Source organism: Ahaetulla prasina, chromosome 2 (assembly GCF_028640845.1).
Source record: "Ahaetulla prasina isolate Xishuangbanna chromosome 2, ASM2864084v1, whole genome shotgun sequence".
Taxonomy (NCBI): Eukaryota; Metazoa; Chordata; class Lepidosauria; order Squamata; family Colubridae; genus Ahaetulla; species Ahaetulla prasina.
Window position 1 is genome coordinate 289,546,699 of NC_080540.1, and position 18,264 is coordinate 289,564,962.

Consider the following 18,264-nt stretch of genomic DNA (forward strand, 5'->3'; position numbering starts at 1 on the left):
TTAGCTTTGGCTAGGATTTTTAAAGGTATACAGCTGGGTTCTGTTCTTATATAAGCTGTTTGCCACTTAGCAGGCACGGTTGCTAAGCACAATTTCGCTAAAACCTTTGGAAGCACAGTTCATTTCAATTGCTTTGTCGTAATCAGCTTAGCTAAAATTCTGAGCTATTAAGACACAAATATGTAGCTTTGTCCCAACTTTACGTGTAGTTTTTTTTTAAAAAAAAGATATTTTATAATCAATCAGTAAAGCTGTATATCCAGAAGTGAAACTGTCAGTGCAAGCTTCCATTGATCTCTCTCTTAGAAAGCAAACACTATAGAAAGTAAAGACTATAGACTAATTATGGTAAATCAGGATTGTTTGAATAAAACATGGTTGTTTGGGTCCATACAAGATAACACACCACAAAATAGGATCTGCCAGCAATAATGGCTGGATTCACACCATAGCTTAAGCCAAAATCAAACAAGTCACACTTCATCCCTGTCATTGTATTTTTATTCTCTTCTTGTTTTTGTTTTCGTTTGACAAATTAAAAGGAAGGAAGGAAGGAAGGAAGGAAGGAAGGAAGGAAGGAAGGAAGGAAGAAAGAGTGAAGCTAACTTCTGTGTTGCTTGAAAAATGCAATCAGTTGTAACATAAGTCTATCCCCAAATAAATTCATGTAAATACACACTTTATTGTGTTAGTTATAATGAGTGTACTACTTATGAAATTGAATGTTGCTTAAAATTACAATGTGTAGTAGGCCCATTGTTATCTTCCTATATTTAACATTGCATGCAGAAAAGCATGGTCTCAATTGTGTTGTTGTCTCTGCGCCCCCCGAGCCGAGCCCCCTATTAGAAAGTGACTCGGAAAGTGAGGGGGAAGGGCCATCAGGACTTACCTTGGGAGCACCGGCTTTCCTGGCTCAGCTCCAGGAGCCAGAGGCAGGCCAGGTGGAGGAGATAATGAGGCCTCCCGTCCCCTGACTCTTTCCGCCCCCCAGGCCACGCCTCCAGACCCGGTTGATGGCAATCAGGCCTGGCTGGATCCTAGGTTTCGTAGGCAGGAGAGGCAGGAACAACAGAAGCAGCGGTGGGGCAGGCCTAGGAAGTGCTGAGTCATGGAGCCACACCCCACAGGATATAAAAGCAGCAAGGGGTGCTGCTTCCTGGCAAGCAAATCAGCTGCTTAGAGGGAGAAGTAGAGCTGAAGTCCTGTTTGTTCCTGGTTTCCTGGCTGACTTATCGGCATCAAGAGTGATAACAGAGACACTTGGCAGACGCTCGCGAGTTTGCTGCCAGAGCTGATAGATGCCGGCTAATTAAGACATTGCTCGTGTTTCCTGGACTGCGGAGGGGGACAGAACATGTGTGGCCAAAAACTCTTTAATATGACGTTCTTTGCATATTTTTATAGTTGCAAATACAGGTAGTCCTCGACTTACAACAGTTCCCTTAGTGACCGTTCAAAGTTACAAAGGCCCCGAAAAAGTGATTTATGACCGCTTTTCACAGTTATGACATTTCCAGCATCGGCATGAACATGTGATCAAAATTCAGATGCTTGGCAATTGGTTCATATTTATGACCGTTGCTGTATCCCAGGGTCATGTGAAGCCCTTTTGTGACTTTCTGAGAAGCAAAATCAATAGGGAAGCCAGATTCACTTAACAACCAGGTTACTAACTTAGCAACTGCAGTGATTCACTTAACAACTGAGGCAAGGAAGGTTGAAAAATGGGGTAAAATTCACTTAGCAAATGCCTTGCTTAAGAAATTTTTGCCTCAATTGTGGTCGTAGGTTGAGGACTACCTGTATATAGTCTGCAATTCTGTATTTCCTAACCAATGTAGGCTTCTGGAGGACACTAGATTGGGAAATTAATCCATGACATTTTGAAGCTTTGAGGAGTATAGCTAGTTCTAAATAAAGGCACATTAAGTCCCTTCATTGTCTTTTAGCATTCAATTATGAAGCCCAAGGTTTCTGCAAAGTTGAATTCTACCCATCTTAAAATGCCAAGTTTGGGAAACATTGATCTAGAGAATCTAGAGTGTTAATTAAATATGATAACAAAATATTATCATAATTACTTTGCTGCCGTCTTCATTGTTTACACTCTAAAACAGCTTGTAAAAGCAATCATTGCTGTTTTTTGTTTCACAGGTAGAGGGAATAAGGCTAATAGATATGATCTGGTTAAAGAGTGTTGCCCTTAATCTTCAAGCAATGTTGCTCTCTCCATCTTTCATTCTCTGGGTCTTTTGTCTTAATATTGTTTTTTCTTTGTTATATGCAATTAATTAATGAAGTGTATCTGTGAGAATGTGAGAATGAATATTGATGAATAAACATATTATATTTTTCAATGTTTTTTTAATTTCATAAAGGCAATTGGTAACGCAAAAACAACCCGGAATGACAACAGCAGCCGTTTTGGGAAATATATTCAGATTGGCTTTGATAAAAGATACCGTATCATTGGTGCCAACATGAGGACGTATCTGCTTGAGAAATCAAGAGTTGTGTTCCAGGTTAGCTTATTTATCATTCATTTATTTATTTATAAATTTTATATATAATAACATAACAATAGAGTTGGAAGGGACCTTGGAGGCCTTCTAGTCCAACCCCCTGCCCAGGCAGGAAACCCTACACCATCTCAGTCAGATGGTTATCCAACATTTTCTTAAAAATTTCCAGTGTTGGAGCATTTACAACTTCTGCAGGCAAGTCGTTCCACTTATTAATTGTTCTAACTGTCAGGAAATTTCTCCTTAGTTCTAAGTTGCTTCTTTCTTTGATCAGTTTCCACCCATTGCTTCTTGTTCTACCCTCAGGTGCTTTGGAGAACAGCCCGACTCCCTCTTCTTTGTGGCAACCCCTGAGATATTGGAACACTGCTATCATGTCTCCCCTAGTCCTTCTTTTTGTTAAACTAGACATACCCAGTTCCTGCAACCGTTCTTCATATGTTTTATCCTCCAGTCCCCTAATCATCTTTGTTGCTCTTCTCTGCACTCTTTCTAGAGTCTCAACATCTTTTTTACATCGTGGCGACCAAAACTGGATGCAATATTCCAAGTGTGGCCTTACCAAGGCATTATAAAGTGGTACTAACACTTCACGTGATCTTGATATTTGTGTTTGTGTGTGTTAATTATATTATTATAAGTATTAATTACAACAGATGGGACTACTTAGTGTCTTATCTGTTTTAGAGTTTTGTGAATTGATACTCTTTCTGTCATGCCTTATGATGAAGTATGTTGAGAATTGAGGTGTTTAGTTTTTAAGGAATTCTAACAATGTGGGTGGGTGGGGGAGTTAATTTGCTTTTCTACTTAGAAAACAAAGTATTGTGTCAGTTAATTCATCTCCTCTGGTATCAAACTACCATTACATTATCTTGCTCAATAGTAGTAACTGTGAGAGGGATCTTGAGTCCTAGTGGACAACCATTTAGATATGAGCCAGCAGTGTGCAGCAGCTGTTAAAAAAGCCAACACAGTTCTGGGCTGCATAAACAGAGGGATAGAATCAAGATCACGTGAAGTGTTAGTGCCGCTTTATAATGCCTTGGTAAGGCCACACTTGGAACATTGCATTCAGTTTTGGTCGCCACGATGTAAAAAAGATGTTGAGTGCAGAGTGCAGAGTGCAGAGAAGAGCAACAAAGATGATTAGGGGACTGGAGGCTAAAACATATGAAGAACAGTTGCAGGAACTCGGTATGCCTAGTTTAATGAAAAGAAGGACTAGGGGAGACATGATAGCAGCCCTCCAATATCTCAGGGGCTGCCACAAAGAAGAGGGAGTCAAATATTCTCCAAAGCACCTAAGGGTAGAACAAGAAGCAATGGGTGGAAACTAATCAAGGAGAGAAGCAACTTAGAACTAAGGAGAAATTTCCTGACAGTTAGAACAATTAATCAGTGGAACAACTTGCCTGCAGAAGTTGTGAATGCTCCAACACTGGAAATTTTTAAGAAAATGTTGGATAGCCATTTGTCTGAAATGGTATAGGGTTTCCTGCCTGGCAGGGGGTTGGACTAGAAGACCTCCAAGGTACCTTCCAACTCTGTTGTTATGAAATTATGAAATTTGAAAAAGAAACTGTGCGTATTTGATTGGCTTATCTTACAGAAGTTGCCTTCCATCTTTCCCAATGTCAGCTTCAGAATCTGTCCCTCCAAAGGGCAGTCAGAATTGAGTCCTTTGAGGATTGGCTGATTTGACCTTCTTGCGGCCCAAGGGACTCTCAAGAATACAGATAGTCCTCGGCTTACAACAGCTCATTTAGTGACCATTCAAAGTTACAATGGCACTGAAAAAAAGTGACTTATGACCGTTTTTCACACTTGCAACCATTGCAGGACCCTCGTGGTCACATGATCAAAATTCAGACACTTGGCAACTGGTTCACATTTATGACGGGTGCCGTATCCCGGGGTCATGTGATCCCCTTTTGAGACCTTCTGACAAGCAAAGTCAACGGGGAATCCAGATGCTACTCAACAAACCATGCTACTAAATTAACAAATGAAACGGTTCACTTAACAACTGTGGCAAGGAAGGTCATAAAATGGGGCAAACTCGCTTAACAAATGTTTTGCTTTGCAACATCATTTTTGGGCTCAGTTGTGGTCGTCCCTCGAGGACTACCTGTATTCTTCAGCACCCCAATTCGAAAGATCAAAGTATCTCTATAATCTTATTCAAATATAACAAACTTATAGCTTCTTTGCTGAAGGAAGCTGCTACTAATCTCCGTGCGCTCCATAGTCATTAGCTGAGAGGCGAAGATGATGGATTATAAGTGACCTGAAATATGAATAAGGCATTTCACTATCCTGAAGCTACCTGAGATAGGATATGTCGGAGCCCTTGTTTAAAGATGTTTCACATGAACCTGAGGGGTGATTTCACATGGAAACAGAATAGAATAGAATAGAATAGAATAGAATTTTTTATTGGCCAAGTGTGATTGGACACACAAGGAATTTGTCTTGGTGCATATGCTCTCAGTGTACATAAAAGAAAAGATACCCTCATCAAGGTACAACATTTACAACACAATTGATGATCAATACATCAATATAAATCATAAGGATTGCCAGCAACAAAGTTACAGTCATACAGTCATAAGTGGAAAGAGATTGGTGATGGGAACGATGAGAAGATTAATAGTAGTCAGCAGTCAGTCAGCAAGATGCTGAGGAGAAGACGTCTCGTTTTATTTGAGTCTTCTCTACTTTGAATGATTTGGCGGACGTAGTCATTCCAGTTGAAAGGAAACTTCCTAGTCCGTGATTCATTAGGTACATGGACATTGAGAACTCTTGAGTGGTGTGGTGGCCTAGAGCTGGAGCTCTTGCCTCACAGTCAGGAAGTTGTGAGTTTGATCCTAGGTAGAGGCAAATATTTTTCTCTCTCTGAGCACACTGAGAATGTATCTGCTGAAAAAAAACCTCTGCATTGGCAACAGGAAGGGCATCCGGCCAGTAAACACTCAGCCCCATTCAGATGCCCAGACGCCACCCCGCGAGGGATTATGGGGTTGTTAAAAGAGGATGATGGACATTGAGAACCGTGATTTAGAACAGGGATCTCGAACCTTGGTCCCTTTAAGACTTGTGGACTTCAACTCCCAGAGTTCCTCAGCCAGCTTAAAGGGACCAAGGTTCAAGACCCCTGATTTAGAATCTACAAGAATGAAAATCTTGGCAGGATTTGAAAAGCTTCACCATCACCTAATAACTAAAACTTACATTTGAGTCAGCTGAATATACATAGTCCTTGACTTGCAACCATTCATTTAGTGACCGTTTGAAGTTACACAACGGCACTGAAAAAAGTAAGGACTGTTTTTTGCACTTAGAACCGTTGCAGCATCCCCATGGTCACGTGATCAAAATTTGGACACCAGGCAGGTGGCTCACATCTATATCACGTTGTAGTATCCTGGGGTCACCTTTTGCGGCCTTCTGACAAGCAAAGCAACGGAGAAGCCTGATTCATGAACAACTATGTTACTAAGTTAATAACTTCAGTGATTCACTTAACAACTGGAGCAGGAAAGTGTCTGTGGAGTTTCTCAATCATCCAGGTCATGATTGTCCCGAAGGCAACTGGACTTTCTTGGGGTTTTTTTTTTCCTTGAAAACATCTCACTTCTCACCCAAGAAGCTTCTTCGGTTCTGAAGAATGCCAGTTCTTCAGTCAGAACTGAAGAAGCTTCTTGGATGAGAAGTGAAACGTTTCAAGGACAAAAAAAAACAAAAACAAGGAAGTCCAGTTGCCTTTTGAAAAGCACCATTGTGGCAAGAAAGGTAGTAAAATGGGCCAAAACTCAACTGTCTTGCTTAGGAAGGAAAATTTTGGGATCAATTGTGGTTGTAAGTCAAGGACTACCTGCAATTTGTAATTACTGGTATGGACCAATGTTTGAGCATTGTGGTTTGGTATTTTTATTCCTGTATGAGCTCTCCTATGTCCGTTGGAGATTAAGGTTACATACATAACATCTCCATTTGGATCCTAATTAAAAGAGACACATTGAGTCAGAAACTTAAGCAGGATCACTCCTAGCTGGTTGATAGATAGGAAACCTCTAGAAAATCCCAGGTCTGTAGGCTACATTAGGTGTACAATCTGTAAAAGCTTAATTTGAAAGGGGCCCCTGTCCAGCCTCAGTTCTTCTGTTATAAAATGAAGTTGTTGTTGTTTTTTTGTTTACATTTATATCCCGCCCTTCTCCGAAGACTCAGGGCGGCTTACAGTGTATAAGGCAATAGTCTCATTCTATTTGTATATTTACAAAGTCAACTTATTGCCCCCCCCCAATCCCTCATTCATGTTAACGATGGTGCTTTTAGACTTTCTCATTCTTTCATAAACCATAATCAGAACCGTGCCAGAGTTTTTGCCATTCATTTAATGCTCATCTCTAGTTTAATTAGATTGAAACTAATTGTAGATATTTTTTTTAAAAAAACAACAACATTCCTACCTTGAAGAAATATGTGTGAAATTTGAGTTTGAATAAATCTAGGGCACATTTCCCAAACCTTTCTAGGTTGGCGGCCAGGAGGGTGGGGGGAAGAGGGGATGGTTTTATGGGAGGGGCAGGCCCTTGCACGTAGTCACCCATTGCTCATGTGAATGTGGCCCCGAATCCCCCTGATACTCTCACAAGTAGGGCTGTGTCATATGCATGCGCACACAGCAGCCAGCCATTCATGTGGCCCAATTGTGAATAGGCCAAGGCCCGGTAGGCCCACGGATTGGGGATTCCTGATCTAGAGAAAGAGGAAAAGGATATGCTGAATGATATTTAATTAATTGTAGCTCATTTCTCTGCAAATAAACTAATGTTCTTTCTCAGGCAGCTGATGAGCGAAACTATCACATTTTCTATCAGCTGTGTGCCTCTGCTGGTCTTCCAGAACTGAAGGATCTCTCATTATGTAAGTATGCTATTTGGCACATAGTATTTAGCACATAGTATTTAGCCTTTGGCGTTGAGTCATGCCGGCCACATGACCACGGAGACATCTTCGGATAGCGCTGGCTCTTCGGCTTTGAAACGGAGATGAGCACTGCCCCCTAGAGTCGGCAACGACTAGCACGTATGTGCGAGGGGAACCATTGCCATTACTTTTATTTAGCCTCCACAGTGAACTTTCAAAATAATTCCTGAAACGCCAAATAATACATTTGTGGAGCCTAGCATTTCCGAGGAAAAGAACTGTGCCTAGAGAAAGAATGAAGTTGTACAACCAGTGGCAGAATTGGTTTGGTGAGACAAAATGAGCAGCTTGCGGTCTTGCGCACCATTTTGAGATCACACCAGAGGTGGTGTTGAAGTTCCCAAGGCTTTTGGTGACTTCAGATGGTGAACCTATGGCAGAGCCCTCTCTGCGGGCACGCCACCTGTCACCCGAGCCCAGCTCCACTGCTCATGCGCGCATGCCTCCTGCCGGCCAGCTGGTCTTTGGGTTTCTGCCGCACATGAGTGGGGGTGTGTGTGGTGCGTGCAGGGGACATGTGCATGAGCAGGGGTGTGTGGTGCATGCATGGGGGGTGCAGGTTGGTGCAGGAGGCTTTCCAGGCCCAAAATAGGGTGTGGGGGGCCTTGCGCAGCGCCCCCACACCCCATTTTGGACCTGGAAATCCTCCTTCACCAACCTGGAAGCCAAAATGGTGTGGGGGCAGGGCAGGTGCATGCGCGGGGAGGCAGGATACATGCATGGGGGACATGCACATGTATGGGGACGCGTGTGCATGCACGGGGACACGTGTGCAATGCTCGCATTGCATTTTGGGATTCCGAGCACACAGGCATGCATTTGCACACATGCACGTGCACTTTGGCCAGTCGGCACCAAAAGGGTCACAGCCAGAATCTCCTCCTAGCGCAGCCTCCTTTTTCCTCTGCCAGCTGGAAGTCCAGTTCCCCCACCATAGAGTATCCTCCTAGCGTGCCGTCCTTTTTCCTCTACCTGTCCTAACCGAAAACCCTACCAATTGTGGAGCTGACCAGCGGCAGGGAGCCGCAGCAGATGGATGAAAGAGCCACATGCGGCTCCAGAGCTGCAGATTGCCAACCAGTGGTGAAATCCAAATTTTTTGATCACCCGGTTCTGTGGGCATGGCTCAGTGGGCGTGGTGTGACTTGGTGGGTGTGGCTTGATAGGTGTGGCAGGGGAAGGATACTGCAAAATTTCCATTTTCTCTCCACTCTGGGGCCAGCCAGAGGTGGTATTTGCCAGTTCTCCGAACTATTCAAAATTTCCGCTACTGGTTCTCCGAACTGCTCAAAATTTCCACTACTGGTTCTTCAGAACCTGTCAGAACCTGCTGGATTTCACCCCTATTGCCTTAGCCCCTTGGTTTACTGAAGATCTAATGGAAGTTTAAAAAGCTGCCTCAGATGAAGGAACGGAAGGCCAGAAATGGACCAACTGAACCCTGGGAAGAGTTGATATTTGAGGTTGGGTGGTGCCTCATTTTTTTGTGCTTATTGTTGTGCACTGATTGGTTTCCTTGTGAGTTTTGGGGTTCAGGCAAGTCTTTTCAGGAAATGTGGACTAAGTGCAAGCATTTCTCCCCCTTAACTTAATTTTGCTGTTGTTTCTATTCTAGTGGATGCCAAAGATTTTTTCTACACATCTCTGGGAGGCGACACCTCTCTTGAAGGAGTCGACGATGCAGAAGATTTTGAGAAAACAAAGCAAGCCTTCACCCTGCTTGGTAAGGGTTTCACCCCAAATTGGGCTGCTTCCTAGGAGAATGTGTGGCTTGATACAGCTATCCTGTACGAAGATGTAGATCAGTGGTAGTCAACCTGGTCCCTACTGCTACTAGTGGGGTTCCAGCTTTCACAGTGGGCGGTAAGGGTTTTGTCCGATACTGAAGCACTTTCCTTTTTTTTAAATTTAATTGACTTTTTAAAAAAAATTCAGAGCATTATTTAAAAACATTTTCATTCGGTTTTCATAAAATTCCCCATGACAATTTAATTTTCTGAAAATATACTATTTGTATCGCCTGCGCATAAGTTTAGTTCACGTTACGTAAGTGAAACTAAATGGTGCTATAGTGCGACCTCAAACAAAAGAGCCTCATCCCAGAATAGCTCATGCATCTCCCCTCACACCACCCAGCTGTAGCAGACAAGCAGAGCTGATAGCTGGCGCCCCCCAAAACCCAATCCACGATGTGCGAGAGGCATGCGCAGATGACGATACACGGTGCGTTACTGTGAAACCGGTGGGCGGTTAGAAAAGTTTACTACTAACAGAGATACAAAAGTGGGAGGTAGGTATAAAAAGGTTGACTACCCCTGATGTAGAGTAACTCTTCAGGAACTTTTCACAATATTGCAAAGTTTCAATAGAAGGGAATATTTGTAGCTCACGGTTGAACTGTGGGATCCTTGATGTTGTTTGAGCTTGGTGGTTTTCTTGCCGACATCTCATTACCATACTGGGTAACATCATCAGTACGCCAAGCTCAGAGAGCATCAAGGAAAAGAGCATCGGTGTAAAGTTGTTTCAAATTTAGCTCCTTTAAGGTGTGTGGACTTCAACTCCCAGAATTCCCCAGCCAGCATGCATCTTACAGTTGCAAACTTGGTAAAGCATCGGTGTAAACCTTGGAGACATTAGTGTATGCTGTCCAGTGGTTTTTGCAAATACTTTTATAGGTTACCATTTTAATTAAATAATTGGTTTACTTGGTAAAGGAGTAATGGTGAATTTTTGGGGGCTCCGCATGTCAAATATCAAAATACCTATCTTGACTCTGCTGGTGTGTCTCACACACATACCCCAAGCAAAAAAGAAACAATTCTTTGCATTTTCATTTATCTTTTAAAAAAACCAACAACACAGCCCAGTCATGTGTGCTGCTGTCATTACCATCCATAATTACAAAAATAAAATACTAGTAAAACTCATTTTTGGAGGCTGTAGAAGCTGCACAAATGCCCAGCCCTCTTTTGTGACTTCCAGAGTCTCTGTAAGAACACACCCAATTCTTGCACAAAACCTCCGCACCCTCCAGAAATCGTGTGAGAAAAGGGCATGCTTTCGGGAATATAGATAGTCTTCAACTTACAACCATAATTGAGCCCAAAATTTCTGTGGCTAAACAAGACAGTTGTTAAGTGAGTTGCACCTAGGACTTCTTTTTTTTTTTTAATTGCCATAGTTAAGCAAATGTACTGCAGTTGTTATGTGAATCATGCGGTCATTAAACGAATGCGGCTTCCCCCATTTGACTTTGCTTGTTGAAAGTCAGTCGGGAAGCTTACAAATGGTGTCACATGACCTGAGACTCTGCAACTGTCTTAAATACATGCCAGTTGCTAAGTTTTCATCATGTGACCATGAGGGTGCTACAACGGTCGTAAGTGTGAAAACACAAGTCACTTTTTCAGTGCCATTATAACTTTGAACAGTCACTAAATGAATGGTTGTAAAGTTGAGGACTACCTGTAGTTGTGGACGAATGCTGGCATGTCACCCAAAACATATAGGTTCACCATCACCAATTTAAAATATTTGCAGACCCCTCGCATCCTGGACATAAACTGTTTCAACTCCTACCCTCAAAACGACGCTATAGAGCACTGCACACCAGAACAATTAGACACAAGAACAGTTTTTTCCCGAAGGCCATCACTCTGCTAAACAAATAATTCCCTCAACACTGTCAGACTATTTACTGAATCTGCACTACTATTAATCGTTTCATAGTTCCCATCACCAATCTCTTTCCACTTATGACTGTATGACTATAACTTGTTGCTGGCAATCCTTATGATTTATATTGATATATTGATCATCAATTGTGTTGTAAATGTTGTACCTTGATGAGGGTATCTTTTCTTTTATGTACACTGAGAGCATATGCACCAAGAAAAATTCCTTGTGTGTCCAATCACACTTGGCCAATAAAAATTCTATTCTATTAAAGAGAAGGTAGTTTCTCCCCCCCGCACCACCCTGCAACTAAACTGTGGTGTTTATGGTCCAGGGATGGACAATTTATGATGGTCCAGATTTTGCTGAAAACTCATCTTCCAACATCCCTCATCGTATGTCATACTTGCTGGGACTGCTGGCAAATTGCTGTTCAGGCACTTGAAAATTGGATATCAATCATATTTTTCAGGAGTAAAGGAATCCTATCAGATGACCATTTTTAAGATACTCGCTGCCGTCCTACACCTTGGAAATGTGGATTTTCGTTCTGAACGTGATGGAGAATCCTGCAGCATAACGGTACGTTTTTTAATGGGCGCGTAAGGTGCTCTGTACATCAAAAAGGAACCATCTTTAGATCTGCCTTTTTTTTTCTTAATCTTTTGATTAATGCGATGCACATCAAAAAGAAGCAGGGCTTTGATTGTGTAAGACAACTAGAGCCTCCTAAATTGCAAGGGCTTCTTTCAAGAGGGCCGTGCAATTTTTGTGACACTGCACATCTAATGTTATGCAAAGCCTTGATGTAATTATATCCCATGTCAAGGGAGTTCCCTTGAGACCTTTAGGGTCTGGGATACTTCTTTATATTCTCATTATGCAGACAGAACATGGAAGGAAGGAATCAATGGCCAGAATTTTAAAAGCCTTAATAAATCCTGCAGAACAAAATCTTCATCTTCCCACTCAACCCACCCCTATTCTAAACCAGATAAAATGTGATACAATTGCTGATTAATCTATTACAGTTAGTTCTCAACTTACCAATACAGCTGAGCCCAAACAAATTTCCATTGCTGAGCAAGACAGTCGTTAAATGAGTCTTGCCCCATTTTATGACCTTTCTTGCCACAATTGTTAAGTAAACCACTGCAGTTGTTAAGTTAGTAACATGGTTATTCAGTGAATTTGGCTGCCTGATTGACTTTGCTTGTCAGAAGATTGCAAAAAGGGATCATTTGACCTCGGGACCCTGCAACCGTCATAAAGATGAGTCAATTGCCAAGTGTTGTGGCCCACCGGCGGCCAGCGGAGCTGGCAGCAGAGTCAGACAGTGAGGAGGTTGGGGAGGAACAAGGGCGAGTTCTGGGGGCTGGTGAAAGCTCAGACGGGGCTCTGCGTCGGAGGAAGAGAGGGAGCTAGATAGCAGTGAGGCAGAGGAACAGCTGGAGCCCGTTCCTGGTGTGAGCATGCGCAGAGCTGCCAGAAGACAAGAACAACTAAGAAAGCAGGGTCGACTTGGGAGTAAAGCCACACCTTGGAGATGATTGGCCCCTCCGATAGGAAACAAAAGAGGAGCGAACGGGGAGGGGGCTTTTGCAGGAAACAATTTGGTCGGTCGGTCGGTTCAAGAGTGGAAAGTTCTGTTCGTGGTGCTAAGAGACTCTGTGCCAAGTTTTGTCTTACACTATGTTTGGAATCAAGTTACATGGCAGCTTGCCAAGTGAGATCAGATGTGTTGATAAATATACGAACTACCATCAGGCATGCGCCAACTCCCCGATCTCCGGACTTTTCGACGCGAGCTGAAAACATGGCTGTTTCATCGAGCAGGACTGGCCTGATAGTTTTAATTGGGAGTTTTAATTGGGAGTTTTAGATGGGTTTTATAGTGTCAGCCAAATTTAAATATTTTATTTTATCTTATTTTAATGTTTGTAGAAATGGTTTTAATATGGCTGTAAACCACCCTGAGTCCTTCGGGAGAAGGGCGATATAGAAATATGATTAATAAATAAACAAATAAATAAATTCCTTTGAAAAACTGTTTGGACAAGCCTTGCTGACTGTGAATGAAAGGAATTCACAGTCGTGTAAATAAAAGAGGTTTTGCTGGGACCAAGACTCTGCTTTTTAAGGGAGCCTAGGTCAGAACACCAAGCGTCTAAGTTTTATGAAGATGCGGCAATGGTCGTAAACGTGAAAAATGGTCAAAGTCACTTTTTCAGTGTCGTTGTAACTTTGAACAGTTCACTAACCGAACGGTTGCAAGTTGAGCCCTACTGTTGTGTCTTGTCCGCTCTCACCGCAGCCGGGGTCTGCTTATCTGCTCCCGAACACGGAGGAATGTATGCCTCCCGGCCCCAGTCCTGGCTCCATGCCCAGACAAGCTGCAGAGGAGGGGGCACCTTCCGGTCCCAGCCCTGGCTCCATGCCCAAGCAGGCTGCAGAGGAGGGAGCATCCCCCGGCCCCAGCCCTGGCTCCATGCCCAGGCAAACGGAGGAGCTAGACCCCTCCCCCTCCTCCACAGCATGTGAGCCTGAGGAAAGTTTACTTCCAACAACAGCTGATTGGAGTGACCCTCGCATCAGAAGATTGGATAGGCGGAGGCAACAGAAGGAAGGGAGGGGCAGGCCTTAATGAGTGCTGAGTCATGGAGCCACACCCCATGGCCTATATAAAGGATCTGCTTTCTGGAAGTCTCTGAGTCAGGCAAAGTCGAACTTATCTTGCTGAAGTCACTTACTGGTCTCCTGCCTGCTCTGAGGACTTTGCTAGGACTTTGGGCAGAGCTGCAGAGGCAAGCCTGATTCGGATTTCCCTGACCCGGCCGTCAGCGGAGGAGTGGGACACAACACCTACTCATACGCGTTTCCATGACTGTCAGCTTTTTCTTTTCTTTTTTCTAATTCAAATATTAAAATATGGTTTGCAAGGTTGCTGCACATCCTTAAGAAACAATGCAGTGGCCTATTTTTAATTCTTAGGCTTGGACGTACTGAGTCCATAAGCCAATCTCCTTTTCAAGTATTGCTGTCCTTAATGATGTTGATGCTGCTTAATTGAAATGCATCCATGATTCTGGACGGTTGATCTGCCTGCTAACGTATTTAATCAGCGAAACGCAGCAAAATATGAGGTGCAGAGAAAAAGTTTTCTACAGTCTACATTCCTCGCCTAATACAGCCTCCTGGGGCTCCTTCCCTTTGTTTGAGAATTGCCGGCATAACAATTACGTGCTAGTGAAGACTTCTTACAATAGTAATTCCAACCACAATTTGAGTGCAATCAGTGGGGATTGTCAGGACTTCAAATTACAAAACACAGGATTCTCCTGAGTACAGAACGTTTTTCAGCTTTTTCAATCATGCGCACAATTATGCAATTTTTAACCTTTAGCCCCCCCACTCCCGATCCTGTGTTTGTTAATAGTTTTCAAAATAATCTAAATATCATAAAGTTTCTTGCATTGGGTCCTGAGAATCTTATGAGAAAACCAGAGATCTTATGAGATTCGACTTGCAAAATAGCGGTTCTTTTTATTATTTTTTTAAACTAGTAATGGAGACCCAAATTTGATGTAGTGGTTAAGACTTCAGGTCACAAACTGGGACACTGAGTTTTAATCCGGCCTCGGGCACAAGGACAGTCACTCGCCTTCAACCCCAGTAAGCCAGTCTCTCATGCTTGATCAGATATACAGGTAGTCCTCAACTTACAAGAGTTCAATTAGTGACCATTCAAAGTTACAACGGCACTGACTAACTGACCCTTTTCCATAGTTACGACTTTTGCAGCATCCCCCATGGTCACGTGATCAAAATTCAGACGCTTGGCAACTGGTTCATATGTATGACCTTTGCCGTGTCTCCAGGGTCATGTGATCCCCTTTTGCAACCTTCTGACAGGCAAAATCAACGAGGAAGGCAGATTCTCTTAACAACTGTGTGATTAACTTAATGCCTGCAATGATTCACTTAACAACGGTGGCAAAAAGAGTCGTAAAATGGGGCAAAACCAGGGGTGAAAAGCTCTGAAGTCTGCTACTGGTTCGCTTCGCTACTGTCGTGTCCCACTCCTCCGCTGACGGCCGGGTCAGGGAAATCCGAATCAGGCTTGCCTCTGCAGCTCTGCCCAAAGTCCTAGCAAAGTCCTCAGAGCAGGCAGGAGACCAGAAAGTGACTTCAGCAAGATAAGTTCGACTTTGCCTGACTCAGAGACTGCCAGAAAGCAGATCCTTTATATAGGCCATGGGGTGTGGCTCCATGACTCAGTACTCATTAAGGCCTGCCCCTCCCTTCCTTCTGTTGCCTCCGCCTATCCAGTCTTCTGATGCGAGGGTCACTCCAATCAGCAGCTGTTGGAAATAAACTTTCCTCAGGCTCACATGCTGTGGAGGAGGGGGAGGGGTCTAGCTGCTCCGTTTGCCTGGGCATGGAGCCAGGGCTGGGGCCGGGGGGTGCTGCCTCCTCTGCAGCCTGCTTAGGCATGGAGCCAGGGCTGGGGCCGGGGGGTGCTGCCTCCTCTGCAGCCTGCTTAGGCATGGAGCCAGGGCTGGGGCCGGGAGGACATTCTTCAGCGTTCGGAAGCAGATAAGCAGACCCCGGCTGCGGTGAGAGCGGGCAAGACACAACAGCTACTGGTACGCTTCGTGCACACGTGTGGTGCACACCAAGCATGCGCTTTTCATGCTCACCGCATGCGATACTGCGTAGCGCTTAAAAAGGAGGATTAAGAAGCCTTTTCTAAGGTAAGTAGAACAGTGAGCAAGGGGAACAGCTGTGCCGCACGATTTAGATTTGCTAGAAAGCAGGATTTCCTGCTTTCTAGCGAATATAAATCGTGTGGCACAGCTGATCATCGGAAATACCAGTTCACCCAAACTGGTAGCATATTTTTTACTACCGGTTCACCCGAACCGGTAGCTTTTAAGTCTAGACAGGTAGCATTTCACCCTGGTCAAAACTCACTTAGCAAACTTCTCAGTTAATAACAGAAATTTTGGGCTCTGTTGGGGTCGTAAGTCGAGGAGTACCTGTATACAGAATAATGGAGTCGGGAGGTACTGCGTCTTCATTTTAACTAAGTGAAGGAAAAGGGCTTTTGATTTTTATATTGTTAAACAATCAAGGTCAGAATCCAGTTCTCCTCTGCACTATTGTATTTAGCCAGGAACCACCCACTGATCCTTGCACAGCAGCTTCATAATGCTAACTTTGATGTAAAATCACAAGGGAATGTAAACTGGACTACTGGACATTCAGTTTCTGGAAAAAATATATCTAACCCGACACAAAAATGAGTGGATTTCAATGCCACCCACCAGTGCTAATAATCTTTATTAAAGCCATAGTTTTTTTAAGAAGCTCTACTAGGAACTGCACCTTGCATGGCATCTCCCAAGGTTCTCTGTTTAAATGGGGCAGAGAATCCCGCCCCGCCCCCGATGCTTCTCATCTAGACCACATTAGTTGCTGCTATTTATACAGGAGGAAAACTTCACAACTTTCTCCCACTAACAGATACTGCGCTTAATTGGATAAATGGCCTATATATTAATATATAGACCACTTATCTATTCTTAGGAATCAATGTATTTTACAATGTAGCCTATATCCTATATAGTTTCTTGAATTCCTCAAACCTTACAAAATTGATTACATCTTCCCATCATATGTGTATCATAGTAGAATGCCTCTCACCGACCCGTGCGCTCTCACAGAGAGGGACTCCTCAGGGTGCCGTCAGCTAGGCAGTGCCGTCTGGCGACACCCAGGGGAAGGGCCTTCTCTGTGGGGGCTCCCACCCTCTGGAACGAACTCCCCCCAGGACTTCGTCAACTTCTGGACCTCCGAACCTTCCGTCACGAGCTTAAAACGCATTTATTCATCTGCGCAGGACTGGATTAGATTTTAAATTTATACTGGTTTTAAATGGGTTTTATTATTTATATTGCTTTTTAATAATTCAGCCATGTAGAATAAGTTTTTTAATTGTTATTTTAGTCTGTATTTATATGTGCTTTTTTACCTGCCTGTGAACCGCCCTGAGTCCCTTGGGAGATAGGGCGGTATATAAATGTGATAAAATAAATAAATAAATAAATAAATAAATAAATAAATAAATAAATAAATAAATAAATAAATAAATAAATATGTCAGGGCTCCAACAACTGACCTAATTAACTCATGAGCCTTGAGCCAAGTTCCAAAAGAAATCCAGTTATTTATTAGGAGCAACATGTCGGCAGCTTCCCAAGTGTAGTCAACTCTGCCACACGTAATTTACGGCTCAACTATGACTCTGTTTCCCCCCCCCTCCTCTCAGGCTGTGTCATAAATCACATTCTCCAATGAGGCATTTTCTCAGGCTGTAGAAACCACGCTAGCTTACAAACTGGCTCTGGTAATCTGAGACCCAACCTTGGAGGAAAGTCTGCATGGAATGCGGCTGCTGAATTGCTCCATCAGTTCTCCCACCTTTCTGCCCATGGCAACTTGAGAGCAGACTAGAAATGCTTTGCGAGTTGACAGTACGATGCTTCTACATAATTTTATTATTGATATCCATGTGTTCTGTGCCATACACTAGAAAAGAAAGTAATTAGCGAGAGATCCAGAGGGGGAAAAAACCTGTCTAGCTTATGTATAGGATGAGTTAGCAGCTTAGGATATGTCTGTGGTTGGTTATAGTAGTAGCAATGTTCTTGTGAAGGAACCCAATGTTTCATAGGTGGATGTTTTTTTGTTTTGTTTTTTGTTTACATTTATACCCCGCCCTTCTCCGAAGACTCAGGGCGGCTTACAGTGTATAAGGCAATAGTCTCATTCTATTTGTATATTTTTACAAAGTCAACTTATTGCCCCCCCAACAATCTGGGTCCTCATTTTACCTACCTTATAAAGGATGGAAGGCTGAGTCAACCTTGGGCCGGGCTTGAACCTGCAGTAATTGCAGGCTGCTGTGTTCTTAATAACAGGCTTTACCAGCCTGAGCTATCCGGCCTTGGTGGTTGGTACCCTTGTCGCTGCAAACTAACGAAGCTGGAAACGAGAAGTC

The 18,264-nt window shown here is 43.4% G+C and overlaps 1 protein-coding gene across 1 annotated transcript in view; it reads left to right on the forward strand.

The window, feature by feature from the left end:
• The window catches only part of MYO5B (myosin VB), a 322,900-nt gene that overhangs the window by 115,162 nt on the left and 189,474 nt on the right, over positions 1-18,264 (forward strand). The window contains exons 6-9 of the mRNA XM_058170954.1: positions 2,382-2,525; positions 7,379-7,460; positions 9,139-9,246; positions 11,674-11,783. Coding sequence (XP_058026937.1) covers positions 2,382-2,525; positions 7,379-7,460; positions 9,139-9,246; positions 11,674-11,783 — 444 coding nt within the window. The remainder of the gene's footprint in view (positions 1-2,381; positions 2,526-7,378; positions 7,461-9,138; positions 9,247-11,673; positions 11,784-18,264) is intronic.